The following is an 18,179-nucleotide window of genomic DNA, read 5'->3' on the forward strand; positions in this document are numbered from 1 at the left end:
ATTCAATAATTCAATATGCAATTATAAAGTACAGTGGTGTCGGATTGAGGTAAAAATTACTATCATAAATAAAAGTAGGACTGCCTGGTCTGGCCTCAAGGAGAGAAGATACACCTAACCCTAAAGAGACTTGAGGCCCGAGGGTGTAGGGGGTTCTGGTGAGGTGGGGGTGGGGTGGTGGGGACATCCTCTTGGAAACTGGGCGGGGAGTGAGGGAAGAGTGGTGGTGGAGGAGGAGGTATGGGATGGGGAGCAGATGGGGGCAGACTGAGAGGGGAATGAAAACTGGACTGATAAAAAAAGGGAATAAAGAAATTAAAAAAGGAAAAAAAGAGCTAATCCCTTTGAAACATTGTGAAATGTTTAGGAGACAGTATCTCTAGTATACGCCAGAGGTCTGGGATAGGGGAGGCTCCAGGGGGAAAGTGGAATATTAAAGAGTATAATTATAATTAAAAAAAAGAAAGAAATGTGAAACTAGTGTGAGTACTCATAGCTTTTCATTTCAACCAGCACAATGGGATGAGTGCCTAGACCTAATCTTTGTATCATAAAAATAAAACCCATAGAAACCTAACAAAATTTTGAGTTAATAACTAAGAGTAGAGTAATAAAGCAATGATCCGGAAGCAATTCATAGAGTCTACAACTTTGTATTCCTAGTGTTAATGTTTGTGGAAGTCTTAAGACATTGTTATCCACATGGCTAATGTGTACGTTATTGAAGTGTGTTCAGCTGACAACTGAAACTTGTAAAGAGTCTCAATGCGGATGTTCCAAGCCTACCATTGGACTGAGCACAGGGACCCCAATGGAGGAGTTAGGGGAAGGACTGAAGGAGCTGAAGGGGTGGCATCAGTGGGAGGAGAGGTCCTTGTTCCTGTTGCCCCAACGTAGAGGAATGCCAGGGTGCTTAGGTGGAGTGTATGGCTGGGGGAGCACCCCCATAGAAGCAGGGGGAAGGGAGATTGGATAGGGAATTACAGAGGGGAAACCAGGAAAAAGGGATAACATTTGAAATGTAAACAAACTATCCAATTAAAGAAAAAGGAAGTACTTGACAAAAAAGAATACAAGATTTTGGAATGTAAAATGATTAATATGCCAACTTCTTGCCAAATACTGAACTAAATTCTTTCCAAGCCTCATGGTATTTAATTCACATTAGAGTTGTTCGTTTGTTTGGTTAGTAGGTGTTTTTTTGTTTTTGTTTTTATTTTTTGTAATCATTTCAAACATGAAATATATTTTAAGGAAATGATAGGGAATGTAAAATATATTTATTAAATAAAGCCTCTAATTCCAAAATTTGACCAAAAAATAAAATAAAATAAAATAAAATAAAATAAAATAGTCTCATAAAGAGGCTACCAGAAGACTCTTCTGTTCCCACATGCGTAGCAATGTTTACATGGACATTTTTACTGAAAAGGTAAACGAAAGCACAAACATTTTCCACCAGCAAAACAAAGAACAGAAAATAGAGGAATGGCCAAGGTCAAGAGGAAATTATTTAGGTTCATGTGATGCTGAAAGCATTTGACTCATTGCAGAATATTAGACAGACGTTTCCCGATCAAAAGCGATGTCAAAAATGAAATTGGTGAAGTTCTGATAAAAAACGAGGGGGCTCTGAGTTTGCTCCCCGTGGTTGTATCTACTTTCTTATTCACATTGATGATAGCAATCCAAAGTGAAATAGAAGTTACCCTCATTCTCTATGTGTAAGCAAAACCAGAATTAGCTGGTAAACATTGTATGCCCTTCTCATCAGGACCCTCATTTAGAATAGGCAGAGAATATTGTTGTTGCTCTTCCATATTGTGAGAAAGAAATATTAAGGTACCCTTTTTATATTTTTGAGTAGTTCTTATTTAGTACTCTTCAGTTTTAAATAGAAATCAACTGCTATTTTCTTTTACATTTTCAATTCACACTTTTTTTTATGACTACACATAGGAAGAAAAAGTGAAAAATGGTAATCTTCACATCTGCTTAATTCCTTTGGTTCCTTATGTAAATTTTCATTAGCACCAACTACTCTATATGTGAGGCTGCTTTGTCACCTAATTAAAAAGTGCAATGTTTGTCTCTGCCAATAGGCAGCATGATCAGCAGCTACGAAAATGTGTAAGTGCCCCTATCTCATGGGAAATTGATTCTTCTAAAGCTGTTTGATACAGACATGTGTATCCATGCACATGAAAAATATAATTCTCAGATTGACTTCTCAACGGCTCTGTCTCTACTATATGAGAGTTTTAAAATTACACTCTTGGGTTCTTTTTAATTCATATCCCTTACTGTTTTGATTGAATAATCACTGCAGAACATAAAAAATTGCTTTTCTTCTAAAAAAAATCCGAACAAAGAACTCCTATTATAGAAACCAAAGCCACAAACATGGAGGCAGTGGGGAGGTAAGATTTGCACATGTTCTAATCGATGCCCTTAAGCTCTCAACCTGTCAGGTTAGCTCAGCCTCAATCTTCCCTCAGCCACTCTGGAGGATCAACAAACATCCAAGCATGAAGTGGATTCCTGCTTGCTCTGTGTCCAGGGAAATGCTCACTGAGCTGTCTTCTCAGTTTCTGCCATTGTCTCTCACTCTCTCTCTCTATATATATATATAGAGAGAGAGACAAATGTGGGGAAGTAAATCCCAGTTCTTAACTGAAGGTGACTAGCAGTTTGGTTGATTCTAGATATCAAGGCAGCAGGATTTAGTTAACGATGATAAGATTTGAGTATTGGTGATGTAAACAAATCACAAAACAGGTTGCATCAACACAGTGCCTGCTATTAATATTTGTCTGTTGAAGTAACAAATGAATGCCGACACAGACTTATAGATGGTAAGAACAAAACAAGTTAGGGACATCTAACCCAACCTTGGGAACTGAAATAAGTCCCTTAACTTATTAGTGATGAGCTGGGACTAAGTCCAGGCTTTCTTATTCTGGCTCAGATGCAGTTTGGTGATTTTATGCTCAGAAAGAAAAGCCTCCTTCCATCATGGACTGTCTCTTGAAGCTTGGAAGAATCCAATGATGGGTTCAGTGGGAATTTGCTAAAACCACACTTTGAAAATAGTTACATAACAGGAAAGTTTTGCCACCATGAGAGTTACAAACAGCAACAGCTTTTTATTATGTTAAAAAAAAGGACCATTGTAAATATGGTTTCATATTTTTACTGTGGAAAGTTGTCTATGTATTAATATTCTACCTCCCCTCTCCTTATCCTACAACATTTTCTTATACTCTCAGGACTGCTTCTAAGTTACAGGAATGATTCTCCCAATTTTAATTGTTTAAGTTTTAGCGAATCGCACCACAGTTTTGATACTACAAGGTCAGAGATTGTGGCAACTGAGAAGTCTTGGGTTTGCCTTTTCCTACCAATCATTTTCAGATATTTTCTTGTCAAGAGATGAACTTATCACAGAAATATTTTCTAGCATGTGATCAGTGAAAAAAATATACACAGAGATCTCCTTAAAATAATAAAAGTTAAAGTATTGTCATATTTTATGAACTGAAATAATCATAAACTACATTAAAGCATCCCATTTAACAACAAACAAGACAATTGTTTTGTGTATGCTTTATAGAAATCTCTAGTAATTTGAATGATACAACAAATGAATAATCCTACAGTAAGCCAACTGGCTCATGAGAGTTCACAGACCTGGTTTTTGTTGATATTGTTTGTTTGTTTTTTGTTTTTTAATTTGGGTATCTATTTCCTGTAGTATATTCATAAAAATGCAAGTAGTAGCTTGGACTGTTTGGGGTAGAGGGGGAGGAGGACTACAGCCATTTGTTAACATGAGCTATAGTTATGTTTTCCTATGAAAACATTTCTGAGTAAGAGTAACCACTCACTTTAATAAATACATGTCTAATATAGTAAGCAAGACATAGGTGTTTTGGACAAATTAGAGGCACCTTGTGCTTACAGTAGGATTGTTAAGATTTTCACCTACCTCAGTCCATACACAGAACCAAGGTCCTTTTCCCATCAGCCCTAGCCTACACGTTGGTGCTTACACTTCTCTGTTGTTCAATGATTTAAAAGTGAACTTTAAAAAATAGTCAGACCACCAGGTGCCACAAGAGATGGGTTAAGGTAGTTCTTATAGATCGGTGCTCGCAGGAAGCCAGGGCTTTTCTCCATCTTTGAGGGGCTCGGGAGGGGATTCTTGAAGCACGTGTAGACTCAGAAGCTAAGATGGAGTCTGATTCACAGATAGACCACGAGGACTTGTTTATCAAAGAACTGAGAATAAACCTTCTTATTAGAATATCTCATTGGTGCACATGGATTATGTTAGGTATAAGTGATGGTGACAGACAGAAAATTGGAAGTCCCTCCACTGTGCAGTGAAGCCTTGGTGACAACACTTTACAGATGTGTGCAAGGAAGAAATGTACCAGGTGTAGTTTCAAAACAACACCACTGTGCAGAGATGGGAAAAAGTAAGAGTTTTTAAAAAAATGTCTTTTATATCATTCTTTCACCAGCGAAATTGGAACAGCAGAAAGCAAGTCAAGGAGAAATGAATTCTACCATTAATTAGGGTCTAATTAAGGCCTACCTATCTGGAACAGGTATGTGACCCACAGGGTGATAGCCAATTCCCAGATAATCATTCCATAGTAGCTCGGAAGAGAAGGGTAGAGAAGCTGGGAACAAAGCAGATTTTCAGAGGCACAAAGGAAATGGGGGCTTGAGCTAACCAGATCTCATGGAAACAAAAGTTGTTTTCCTTCCTATGAAAACACGCTGTTCAAAATGACACACGTGGTAGGACCTTTTCAAAATCCATGGTTTACTTCTTCAGGGGAGGGGTTTCATTAGAGTTGACTTCGGTTTTTGAGTCTTGCCTTTTGCTTCCAAGAATCTTCTACCTGCAAGGCTTCCATATTTATTTACTAGTAAAATTGCTTCAGATAGTCCATGTGCCAACCCCTCCCTGAGTCACCTCACTTCATGAAGGCAGAGAGAGTCACAGATTCACAGCCTGGCACCATAACTGCAGGCTGCCTGAAGCAATTTTGACTTAATTTTGTTCTCACAGTTTAAACATATCTCTACTGCTAGATACATGAGGCAGTGACTTGCTGTTTATTGTGATTTATTATTATCTGTTTATTTCAATTATGTAGGGAACAAGCTTATTGTCGAATGAGAAGCGATCTACATAAGTGCCCTGTCATGTCCTGACTTTTAAAATTAAAACAATAGCAATAGAAGGAAGCATGAAATGAAGGAACGGCTTCTCTTCCTGGTCTGCGAAAGCCTCTGCGAACAACAGTCTCACAGCCAAAGTCTCTGTTTCTGTCATGCTGTCCCTTCTTCTCCCAGAATCCCCAGCCCTACCTGCCCCCTGCTACAACAACTTAACTGCAGCTTCAGATTCCAAATATGAACTAACTTGCTGTGTGACCTTCAGTAACAGCAAACTAAAACCTATCGCCTCTTACCTTCCTCAGCGATAAAGAAAGGATAATAAAATGTGTCTTACTTTGAGGATTAGAAATAATCTATGCCAAGCAAATGCCTGGAATGGGGAAGGTGATCAATAAAAGTTGGATATTATATGCATTGGCATTGAAATAATCAGACAATATCTTGAAACTCAGCACTGGGAAAGTCTGAACAACCACTACCAGAATATAAAATAGAAAATGCAAATGCTTTGTCAATACAGTTGTAATTAACAGGCAAGGAGGGGACTGTGCCAGGGAAGGGGTGACAGCAGAAATACAGGCAGCTGGAAAGCCCCAAGGTAGTTATAACCGAAACAGAGCACAGTCATAAAGAAAGACAGTCTGCTGAGATGTAAGCACTGTGTTAGGACCATAACAAACCTCTGGGAAGATCTGAAATGATGTCAACTGTTAATTCTAATGAAGCATGTAGAACAGTGGGCTCTCTACCATCTTAGCACCCAGATAATGGCATGTATCTGTTGGTATAGTGATCAGAGAAGTATATTAATTTAACCAGTATCATTGTTCAACAACTAGGCGATGTTTCCTCCCCAACCCTTCCCTCTCATTGTGTATGTATGTGTGCGTGAGAGAGAGCACTTTTAATTTTTATGATGTGTGTGTGTGTGTGTGTGTGTGTGTGTGTGTGTGTGTGTGTGTATGTGTGTGTGTCCACTCACATGTCACTTCACTCTTGGAGAGAAGAGAAACCCTGCTAAGAGTCAGATCTTTTCTTCTATTATATGGATTCTGAAATTTTTAATTTAGATTGTCAGGCTTCATGGTGGGCCCCTTTGCCTACTGAGCCATTTGGTGCCCCCGAAAATTTTCATTTCATCAGTGTTAAAGTAGAAATATAAGCAAGAAAGGCATTTACTCTGTGAGTGAGCATAAGTAGCCTCTTTGAACATAAAAGAACTAGGAAGGCTCTCACAGATTGGTCATACTTTGCCTGGTGGCACTAAGAGCTGCATTTACTTGCTCTCCTGCCTTTGTGAAGCATGAAGAAACCTTCATTTGAGCAAATATAGCAGCAGTTCTGATGCTGGCCCTTTGATGAGTTGTGTGTGGAGAAATTCAGTAACCGTAGGAGCTGAACACCTCTTCCTTATTGCCTACAGCCAATGGACAAATGTCTACAAACAAGGGTATACTACCATACAAAGAAAGGAATGTGTAAGTCATAAAGTGGCCTGTACAGGTTCATAGCAAGAACTCAATTACAGGGATGCCATGAGAGATAATATTTAGAATAGTAAGGAGTTCTGTCTGTTTGTTTCTGTCATAATTTTGGAAACAGATATCCACATAGCTTATATTATGCTATATTTCAAGCTTGTATCAGGATCTGTCTGTACCTGCTCCACAAAGTTTCCTGAGCCTTTTGGAAGTGGGGGATATCAGTTTTTCAGTCTACAAGCATCCCATATGCTAGATGTAGTAATGAGGAACACAGGCTACAGTATCACTGTCAGAAGATTTAGTCTTATAGATGGACTTATGATAAGCTGCAGCTATAATTTAACTGAATAAAATTATTGTGTGCATGTACAAAATAATTTAGGTGTTGAAATATGAAGGAAGTATGACATAAAGGTGTAGACAAAGCCAGGAGGAGACTTGGCTATGTTCACAAGGGAAGGCAGTGGTCCTATTGATAGTTGCTCATAATAATATAATCCATTGGTTAAATTAGACTTTCTTTGTTCAAGCTGTCTCACTAATAGGGTAAAGGGAAAGAAAAGGCTGGTATGGAATAAAATAATAAGTACTCTTTTATATACAGCATGCTTTTATTATTTTAATACTAGTAATGAATTTAATGGGTACAAAGACCTTATGTGGTAGAAACTATTAATCATTGTTTTACAAATAAAGAAACTGAGGTCTAGGGATTTAAGAACATTGATTAAAGCATATAAAGCCCCCTGGGTTCATGTTCTTGCTGACTGGGCTAAGGGGAGCTTGCAGCGGGTATTAAGCATAAGCTAGAGAAATTGGCAAAACTTCGACTATGAATTGAGTGAAAATTTGGGCATTGAACAGGAAAATGAATTATTCAAAGATTCATAGGAAGCAGACTATCCTATTTCTGAGATGGGGAATGTAGTGTGCCTGATGCACTAGGTGGTTGAGCAATCGTAATTCAGAAAGTGGTACTCGGAGAGGTCCTTGAGCAGGCTTAAGCTATGTGTTGCTGAGAAAACACCAATGAGAGAAGAGGCATATGCAAAGAGTAAATTAACTCTATTCCCCAAAGAAAACTGGTTGTTTCCGCTGCACTTTAGCACACCTGACAGCAGAATATTCCCATTGAAGCAAGGAGTGTATTGACCCACACTGTCACAAGTTCCTTACTCTCTCAAAGAGGAAAACACTGAAACACATTCCAGTCAATGACAGGTAATGCTGTACAGTGGTATTAAAATACACCTTGGTTGGAACAAGGCAGAAATGTGATTCTCACTCCTTCCACTACCCTAAAGGGAGAGCTGTAGGCATTAGATACCTCTGCTCCATACAAGCACTCGGTGTAGTGCTCTAGTAAGTTCTTCTACCTACGGTTCCCACCTCTGACTTCAAGGCATGCTCATTCTTCAATTACAGCCATTTTATAGCCAACAATAATTGAAACAGGGGAACCCAGAGAGAGTGGCTTTAACTTTAAAAGGAGACTTCATATCATTTGTCTCACTTTCAGTTGTATAAAACCTTTTCATCAGAAGACAGATCCAAGAGGGGCTGTGAAATTTAACTTCTTGTTAGGATATTTGTGAAATGAGGAAAATCAGGAATGTTTCATTACTAACTAAAAATAAAAATAAAGAACAAATTAAAAGACGCTAGCCCAGCCTTCCTTACTGTTGTGAAAACACAGATACAGAATTAAGTTAAGCCTAGACTATGGGTGTAAATGGTAGAAGATTGAATTATGGACAGATATACTGGAAGAAATATATGATGGTCAACATAAAATGGAATCTCTATCTTTACATTTTTTCAATTTTTTATTAGGTATTTTCTTCATTTACATTTCATTTTTAAAGAAGGTATACTAATTTTAACAGCTTTCATTTAATTCCAATTTTGGAGGTTTCTAAGCATGAATTTATTAGACAATCCAAAAAACATATAGTGTAGTATTTTCCAAAGTAAATTATCATGTGCTTCAATGATCTTCAATGGAATTATTGATCTTTAACCCAAAATGCAACATCTGTATCACATCTCCCTTCCCCGGGCTCAGAAATAATGGAGCAAGAGAGGGGAGAAAGCTTGTAAGAGCCAGGGCAAGGGGTTGCTACCACAAGAGTGTTCTCTAGATACTGGCAATTGAGGGTAGGACTTGACAGTGCTTGTAACAAGATCTACAAGATCTGTCCAAGTTCAAGCCAGACAAAATCCTGTCATGAATCAAGGAGGTGTCAATGAAGCCTCACCATAGCTGAGGAGCCATTACAATTGACAGCTGATAGGAGAAAGAATCTTTTGAGGGATCCAGGTTATGAGAAGCTAAATGTGCACCAGTGGAGGGTCCTGAACCCGGGCACTAAATGAAACTCAGTGGGCTTTGTAACAAAGATCACATGAACTTGGGAGAGAAGAGTGGTATTGAGGAATTATAGCATAGGATATAGAAGTGAATTTGACCAAAGCACAAAGCACAGATGGCATGTACACATGAAATTAAGGTAATCTCGGTGGGAGGTGGGGATATAAAGACATTATATCACATGCATTTTTAAATTGTATGAGGTATGACTTGCTCCATTGTATTCTTTAGAAGGTTTTACAGAGGAAACATTCTTTTGGAGGGGGGAACCATAGGGTAATAATGATGGACATACAAAAGGGAAATATCTGACTGAGAATGTGACCTCAATGCAATATAGTCTTCTCTCTCCCTTCATGGAGAACTAGTCACACAGACAACTGTGTCACCTGAGAGGAGCGGGTCCTCTTATAATCTCTTGTCTGGCATTGGATATGGGACACCTCTGAGGAGCAGGAGGGAGATGCATCGTGTGAGCTGCCAGTCATGCAGCATTCATCCAAGGGCAGTTTTCAATCTACAGCCTCCCCTCACACACCAAAGCATGTACCAGCGGGAGGTCTGAGAGGGCTATTGCTTATGTTTGACTAAGGAGAACAGTTGACATTGCCAGTGGACAGAAAAGCATCCTCAACATCAAATACCAAGAGCCCATTCATTTCCACTTGTGTTTTACAGTGGTTCACTTCAAGTGGACAGTTTTGACAAGATTTCCAAGAACACGTTTCCTAAGAAACCTTGAAGATGTTTGTTGTGAGAATGGGTAACTGAGTTGCTATATTTGTTGCCAATGCTGTAGCCAATGCATTCCCCTCCATCCCTTCTTTTATTCTGGAACTTCTAACATTGGGCTCACTCTTTGCTTACTAGAAGTCTTACCTGGTGTCTCTGGTGCTGTCTCAGGACAATAGCCATCTTCTCCTCCACTGGCTATCCTCCAGCGAGTTTCTCCAGGTGTTCTGTCAGAAAAAGGCAATACTCTAGCAAAGATGGCTTCATTTGTGAGGCAAAAACACTAGTTGTCTTTGTTCTGATTGTAATCAAACCTTTCTCAAATCATTATTGTTGGCCTCTGCAGTTTACAGTTAAGCTGCATTGGGAGCACCCAGTAACCTGGGAGATTGAAGGTCCTTTTCTCATTATACTGTAGTTGTCTTCCCTCCTCATGATGATTGGCTCAAGCATGCCTACAAGTGTAAAGACATCCATGTCTGCTGGAAATGTGTTATATTACCCCAAATTTTGCCAGTTGAAAGGTTTCTTTTAACTATTACTCTTAGGAAACCATTCACATAGAACAACATTGTAGCAAGTGTCCATGGTAGGCTTCTGCCCTTACGTGTGTCAATCCATCCACAAACCATACCAGGGTTTCCTCTCTTCAGCAGGTTGCAGAAAACCCATCATGAAAAAACAGAAATGAACGTTTACACAGGCATCCGTAAGAAAGTGCTGGTGACAGAGGATCATGGGATACTTGTTTGTCAGAGGTGTTGGATCTGCTAGGGAACAATCCCAGATGCATCACTTCCATCTTACAAAAGTAGAAATGGAATACACTTATTATGATTTGTGAGACATGACTACCAGTTTCTTGTGGGAGAACATAGTCATACCATTACATTATTGACTGGAAAAAAAATCACTATATTCACCAGGCAGTGGTGGCTCATGCCTTTAATCCCAGCACTTGGGAGGCAGAGGCAGGCGAATTTCTGAGTTTGAGACCAGCCTGGTCTACAGAGTGAGTTCCAGGACAGCCAAAGCTACACAGAGCAACCCTGTCTCAAAAAATAAAAATAAAAATAAATATAAAAATAAAATCCTCCAAAAATCACTATAATCCAGAGTTTGGCCATATATCAGAAACTGAATTATCTATTTAAAACGGATTACAGTGTAAGACTGAGAGATGTGTGGCATGCACTGTTCTTGCTTCAGTGTCTCTCCAGATACTGTGTGGCACAGTATTTGATGGCACAAGGTTATAGGTCTTCTTGAATGCACAGCTGAAACACCCACCTTGCTCTGGGACTCCATTCAAAGATTTCCATAACAACATGCTGGCTAACAATACCCAGAGAACCTGATTAGGCAGTGTCCTTTCATTTAAGTGGTAAAGTTTGAAGAGAGAAAAATCTCCCTTTGACAGGATGCTCCAGCATGTACCAGATGTCTACACCTCTAACACTTACAAATGAAACAAACTCATGTCACTTTGCATGCTTGAACTCCATCGTGTAGTTGCATTGGCTTGGACTGCTTTTGAGGCAGTGTCTTCACTTCATTCCCTGGCTAGCCTTGAACTTAAAATATTTCCAACTCCACTTCTGCTACTTAAGTCCCTGGTCCGCAGGTATGTAAGACTATCTCAGTTCCCAAACTCTCAGGTGCATTTTTCTTAGCCAGGCAGCCAGAGTCTTCCTCTTGCTTTTTATCTGGTGCAGTGAGTACCAAGTCAATGGGCCAATGAGACGTTTAATGAGACCTCTGAATCATATAAGGAATTAGCTTGACATGTTTTTGAAAAATCTGCCAAAATCTAATTTGAGAAAATAATTTTTACCAATGAATTCTAAACATTAAAAAAGAAAAGAAAAGAAAAGATTTTAAGCCATATAGGCATGTATTTGTAATATTAAATACTTGGGAGTTTAAAGCAGGAAGATCACTTTGGGCTCATGAGTTTGAGGCTAGCCTTAACTCAAATAAATAAGTAAATGTGCTTTTAAAGAAAAATACCTCCTTGAAATAATATATCCTCTATATTAGCATTTTTACCATCTCATTTTGAAGTAAAAATTTAAATTACTAAGCGGGGTTAAACAAATTAACTAAAAAGTGTTGAAATGACATAAAAGGTTTCAGTTTTGCATTCTTTAATTGAAAAATGGAGGCTCATTTGTGTAAACATTTCTAGACAAATCTAGCACCATTAATTTGATAAAACATCTACTCTGTCCTAGAATAGAATTATTAATTATTTCATAAAATATTGAAAACTATGATTTTTTTTTTTAATCTATAATTGTCAGAGTAGTAGGAAGAATCTCAGTTCAAAACAACTCACCTGACTGGTATTATCTTCAGAAACATTTTCAAAGATTATCATCTTCAATTGAAAATAGAGTATCCAGTATCTACTATATGGATGTGTTAATTTTGAAAAGAATATACAGAAGCTGTGACATTGTAGTTACATGCGTCTCAGTCAAGTAAGGCCTCTCTGACACACAGACATAAAACACAAGGCACAGACAGAGTCCCCATGACTATATGTCATAAATAGCATGAACTTCACAGCAGGACTGATTTACGGCTGTGCTTTGTCAAGCCTTGGGTAGGAAAATCAGCTAATCTGTACCTGAGGAAAGGATTTGGGAATCAAAGAACCATAACAGGAGGCAAGACCCAGCTCTAGAAGATCAGACAAGAATCTCATCCTGTCTTATTTGAAACATTCTTAAGACATAGCAGCCGGGCAGGATCCAGTATTCAGTAAGACCTGTTATTCTGCCTTGCAGAATCCATGCGACGATAAACGACACAAAGACATCTGGTCCAGGGAGAAAACCTGTGACCATTTACCGAAATTCCTTGTGATTGGGCCACAGAAGACAGGTAAGGCGAGGCAGTGATGCTTCTTCCTTTGTGGTTATTGTACATGTGACATGACAGTATGGGATCTTGTTTTGTGACCTATGAAAGCTCATTGTTGAACTGCTGTACCTCCTCATGAAACATCATTTATCCTAATAGCCTCCAAAAGACCCTATTGTTTGCTTAATTGGACTTGAACTCTAAAAGCTTTAGATGTAGAGTTTAAAATTGTTTACCGTACGTATCAGCGTATTGCTATTTTTTTAGTCTAAAGGTCGCAGCTTTTCTGTTTTTTACTTATTGTGGCTTTGCCTAATTAATCCCTGTGTTAAGTCATAAATGGTGATTTATTATTCGGACTCACACTGTTTTACACTGTACATCAGGTTTGTATTGATTTCTGTCCAGAACCATGGTTGTTATTACTCACAAATTGTTTTATATGTGTGCTGTTAAAGTAATCATTAAGTATTAATGTGCTGTAGGCTTGTTTTCTGCTATGCCCCAATATTCCTAGACCCTTCTCCCTTGGTATTTTTTATGCACTGAAGGACAACTGTGTAAGGATGTAGTAAAAGAGAATGAAAGTATTTCACCAATGAGATGACACTTTCAATTAGAATATTTTATACTTTCTTCAGGGTGTGACAGTTTTATATACTTTGCTTATATCCTGATTAATTAAAGTTTTTATTGAGTTGCTGTATTTTGAATTCACTACTTGGACTTGAAGCACCTTCATCGGGGAGAGCACAAACCATAACACAAAACAAGCAGGCACAGTAAATAAGGCTCCTACAGTGGAGATATCTGTAATACAAGAGAGTAGATCATTTTAAAAGTTGTGGGCAAAATTTCTAGACTATCAGATATTGGTTGTTGAAATCTTTTCTTCCTCTGAGACTATAAATTGTATCACAACAGCAAGTTAACACACGTGCAGGGAGGGTGGAAATGCAGCACATATTTTAGATATATCATGTTTTTGTTGTTTAAAATGTGCATTAATTTCCTGCAGCTCTCTACAGCACTGCTAACTCAAGAATAAATAGTAAAGAAATAAAACACCCCTGTGTTGTAAAATTGTGTTAAAAATTTAATTTAAGGACAGACCCTCTATCATTTGTCATGGAATATTATTCCTGCTTAGTTATGCTGAAAACTACACATTATTAACCATAAATCTTTTTCCTCCTTATTATTCATATTAATAAAACCAATATGTTATATCTTTAGATTTTAATATGTGGTCTATCCACATGGCAATGATAAAGCTTTTAACTTAAAAAAAAAAAACTTTCTCAAATCAAACAAGAAGTTAAAACAAAGAAATTGCATGTCAGTATTCTTGTGGCAAAAAAAAAAGTATTTTAATACGAAAATGGTTCTAATAACTTGAAAAAAAATCCAACCACAGACCCCTGTTGTTCATATAAACAAAGCTCCCATTGTAGTCAAGAGTTTGCAAATCTCCTAAAGGGAATTCACAGGTAGTTGCTAGCTTACCCACCCTTGAACAAGCTTGATTTTCAGCAACTTACAAATGATACATTCACCTCTAAAATAAACACAAGGTACAAAAAATGGGCCCCAAAAGGTTCTTTTTTCAGTTGCTATAAGACTAGAAGGTTGTGAGTTCCCATTTTGCCACGACTGAGTCTTAGATAGAGTCCTCTGCTGAAATCAGCCAGGGACTGAAGAAAGAAGAGCCAGGGACTTACAACCAGTTGACATCATGTTTCTAGCTTCCGTGAGGAGGTTCACCTTCATCATCAGAAGCCATAGTACCAGTGTGCAAAAAGATTTCTAATAGCATCAATTTCAGCCGATAACCCTAAGTGCCATCTGTCCAGTATTAAATTCTCATAATTTGCCTGGCACATTACAAGTAAGGGGTTGGTTGTGTAAACCTAGAATACTTCCCTGAGTATTCCTAAGACAAAACTCTTTCCTCCAGTTCCACGAAAGGCAGGACTGTGTAACAAATAATTGCCAAGAAGGATAGAAACAGGGGACAAAAATACAGATGTTTTATGGCAGGTGACATAGAATGCATACCTGACTGTAAGAACATTAAGCTACAGTTTCTCTTCCCTAGTAGAGTACAAAGTCTCTCCTTGCTGCCAAGGGACAAGAGGATACTTCACCTCTCCCAGCTCCTGATCGCATGAAGATGTAAGGCTAAGTTTGCAAAGGCAACATTCTATTTCCCAAATTTGAATACAAATCCACAGCCATTGTGTGATTAAATCTTGTATACTGAGTGAGGTTATAAAATATCAATTATTGGATATTCAGCAATAACTTTAAAGCATTCATTTATCTGTGCCCTGATCCAACCATGTTCAATCCCCACACAGATATTAAGCTATCCATCTTCTCAGTTCTCTTGTAGGTCTTTTTAAAAAAAAATCAAACCTCTTTGCTCCCTTCTCTCTCCTTTTTCTCATTTAATTTTGTTTACTGTGAGTCTGAAAAACAGTCAATGAGCTTCCTGGATTGCAAGTGCCCCCCTGCTTTCAGTCTGTCTCTAACTCACTTTCCTGTGCAATTTGTGATTCTTCTTTTCACAGTTTCTTCATTCTGATCTATTCTTTTCAAATGGGTTTTAGATTGCTTAGGGGATTTTTGTTTTAATTCTTTGAAATTCTTTCAAAACATTTGGCTTGGGCTCTTTTACTGGGATAGGATGAAAATAAGGGGTAGTTTCCCTAATGCCAGTAGAATTGAGAGCCTGTGTGTCACACCTGCCCACTTCTGAAAATTATAGTCCAGAATGGAAACTTACAGCTCCAAGGATTAACATCTGGGAACTTATTACAGTAGGTGGGTCTTGTCTGAGATAGCAGTAAACCTTTCAATACAGAAGCCTTGAACTATACATGGTCGGTTATAGGCCACAGCTTCTAATGTCAAGACTCTCCATAACTGAAGCCCTTTGGAACTTCAGATACAATGAGGCTTATTGTTTCAGTGATATAACTCTTTGTAGTCTTCTCTTCCTAGGTCTTATATCTTTTCTTTCTTTCTTTCTTCCTTTCTTCCTTTCTTTCTTTCTTTCTTTCTTTCTTTCTTCCTTCCTTCCTTCCTTCCTTCCTTCCTTCCTTCCTTCCTTCCTTCCTTTCTTTCTTTCTTTCTTTCTTTCTTTCTTTCTTTCTTTCTTTCCTTCCTTCCTTCCTTCCTTCCTTTCTTCTTTCTTTCTTTCTTTCTTTCTTTCTTTCTTTCTTTCTATTCCAAAGAATCTACTGTCCACCATTTTTCTACTTGGAAAAAAATGGCCACATCCTAGTAGCTGAAAAAGCAAACAGTGGGTAGTTTCAAAGTCAGTAGCTGTGAAATATATAACTAGTATTATGGTATTCAAGCTTTGAGTTTTAGAAACCACACTAATAAACCCCAGAGTCACTACCTGTACAACATCTAGATGCTGCTGTCTAGAATTGGAAACCCAGAATTTCATTCAGTCATCACAAGTAAGCATAAATTAGGCAATAAAAGACAGCTGAGAACCTGCTTACATAGTGTGGAGACTCAGAACCAACCTTACTCCTGACTAGGGACTGTCCAGTCACAATATTGTGACCTATATATCCAAAGTCCTGCCAACAGCCTGACTGAGACCATCTAGTTGCCCTATCTATCCTTGAGACAAAGAACGAGTTGAAACTACCTTTGATCCCTGTGACTTCTTGAATGTGTTCCTCCTATTCTGATTGTCATATTCCTTCCAGTTGCATAGGTAGAGCTGACATCCTAGTGACAAATTCTTTATCTTTTTATCATTTTATTTCTCTTTCAATTTTAACAGTTTTTCTGGGCATAGTAGTGTGAGTTAATAGTTGTGGATTTTAGAACTTCAAATATATATTTTCCAGGCTTTCTGGCATTTAAGGTTTATGTCAAATTATCAAATGATATTGCTTACAGTGTTCAGAAAGGACTACGCCATAGTAGGACTAGATACTGATTTCTTTTTTTTTTACTCGGCACTTGAGGTTAAAACCTCTATCCCATCTCTTCTGTTTATAAGACACAGTCCTTTTTTCTTCAGCAGCTTTGCCTAGATGCTTGGAACAAGTTTCCCCTGGCAGTGAGAAACACTGGAATTTAATGGCATTGTGAGTCATCAAACAACACTCTCCTGAATGTGAATTATATTTGTATCAAGAAAGAAATCAAGAAAGAAGTTTTTAAAATTTCCTAGAATGTAATGAAAATGAAAACATAACATAGCAAAATATATGGCACACAGAAAAGCTTATAGTACTATGTGCCTATACCAGAAATTATGAAAACTCTCAACGCAAATACTTAATGATGCATCCTAATTGGTGGCAATTCACGCTACTCAAGTGGCAGGAAAGGCTTTCCCTATTATGGATTCTTTGTAAATTTTGTATACTTTATTTTGTAAACCTTCAAGGCAGTAAAATGGCCAGGTCCCAGCCTAAGGAGCTGCAGTAGCCAAGAATCTTCCCCAGACTTCCCTAATGATCATAATGGCATTTCTAATTTTAGGGGAAATTCTGAACAAACCCCACCAATCCCTGAGCACAAGAACTTGTCAGTCCCTGAACAGAAAAACCACCAATCCCTGAGAACCCCAAATCCAGGACTTGAAATTTTTCCAATCTTCAGTCTGGAAATTTTTGTTCTGAAAAGCTCCACCTTCTCAAAAATCCTATATAAGTGCTGTCCTTTGTCCAATTTCTAGCTGTCTGCTCCCTCCTGAGAGCCTAGGTAGCCAACCACTCCTGGATTGCCATCTCCAGACTGTCTACCCTCCAGTAAATCTCTTTTATGAGACTTGCTGCCTGGTGTGACTCACTCATTGGAAGAACCCAAGAAGTAATGACAAGAAGAAGGGAGGAAGTGAAGAAAATGAGCAGGGTGGAGGCTCCTGAGCTCCTCAACTCAGCTGAGGATGCCCTTTCCTGGTTTCTACAGCACCTCTTCTGAGGAGGCTTCCTCTCAGAGCTATGTGGTTCCAGGGCTCCTATGTCTCAGGATCCTTTTCCCCGGGGACACTGTCCCACCTCAGAGCTCTTTGGTTCCGATGTGGTTCCAACATCTATAAAGTGTTTCTGAGTCCCGGGAAACCTTTCCATCTCAGGAGGGATGCCAATATTAATGTCTTACAAAAACAATAACAGTAACCTCATAAAGTCGGAGAGAAAATATAAAGACAATCAGGGATAAATTAATAAAAATAGAAATTTAAAAAAACTACAAAGGATCGATGAAATGTAGAGTTGATACTTAGAAAAGAGTAACAAGACTGGCAAAAGTTCAGTTAAATTCTGCAAATTAAATAGGGAGAGGTTCTAATTTAAGATATTGGAGATAAAGTGGAGAGATGTTCAAAGAGCTTGAGGAAATTCAAAGAATCATTAAGATATAAATTAAGAAAACTAGGAAACCTAAAACAAATCTATGCATGCACGCACACATACACACACACACACACACACACACACACACACACACACACACAAAACTGTTCTACCAAAGCCAAATAAAGATAAAAT

General features: G+C 38.3%; 1 protein-coding gene across 3 annotated transcripts in view; it reads left to right on the top strand.

Moving 5' to 3' along the window:
- The window catches only part of Ndst4 (N-deacetylase/N-sulfotransferase (heparin glucosaminyl) 4), a 324,323-nt gene that overhangs the window by 281,301 nt on the left and 24,843 nt on the right, over nt 1-18,179 (top strand). For 2 of the 3 annotated variants that reach the window (XM_006501860.1, NM_022565.2), the window contains one exon: nt 12,576-12,672. In XM_006501860.1, coding sequence (XP_006501923.1) covers nt 12,576-12,672 — 97 coding nt within the window. Of the gene's footprint in view, nt 1-4,526; nt 4,614-12,575; nt 12,673-18,179 lie in introns of those variants that run through there. The other variant, XM_006501859.2, reaches the window with a different exon arrangement.

The sequence above is a fragment of the Mus musculus genome, chromosome 3, assembly GCF_000001635.26.
Source record: "Mus musculus strain C57BL/6J chromosome 3, GRCm38.p6 C57BL/6J".
In the NCBI taxonomy this organism is placed as follows: Eukaryota; Metazoa; Chordata; class Mammalia; order Rodentia; family Muridae; genus Mus; species Mus musculus.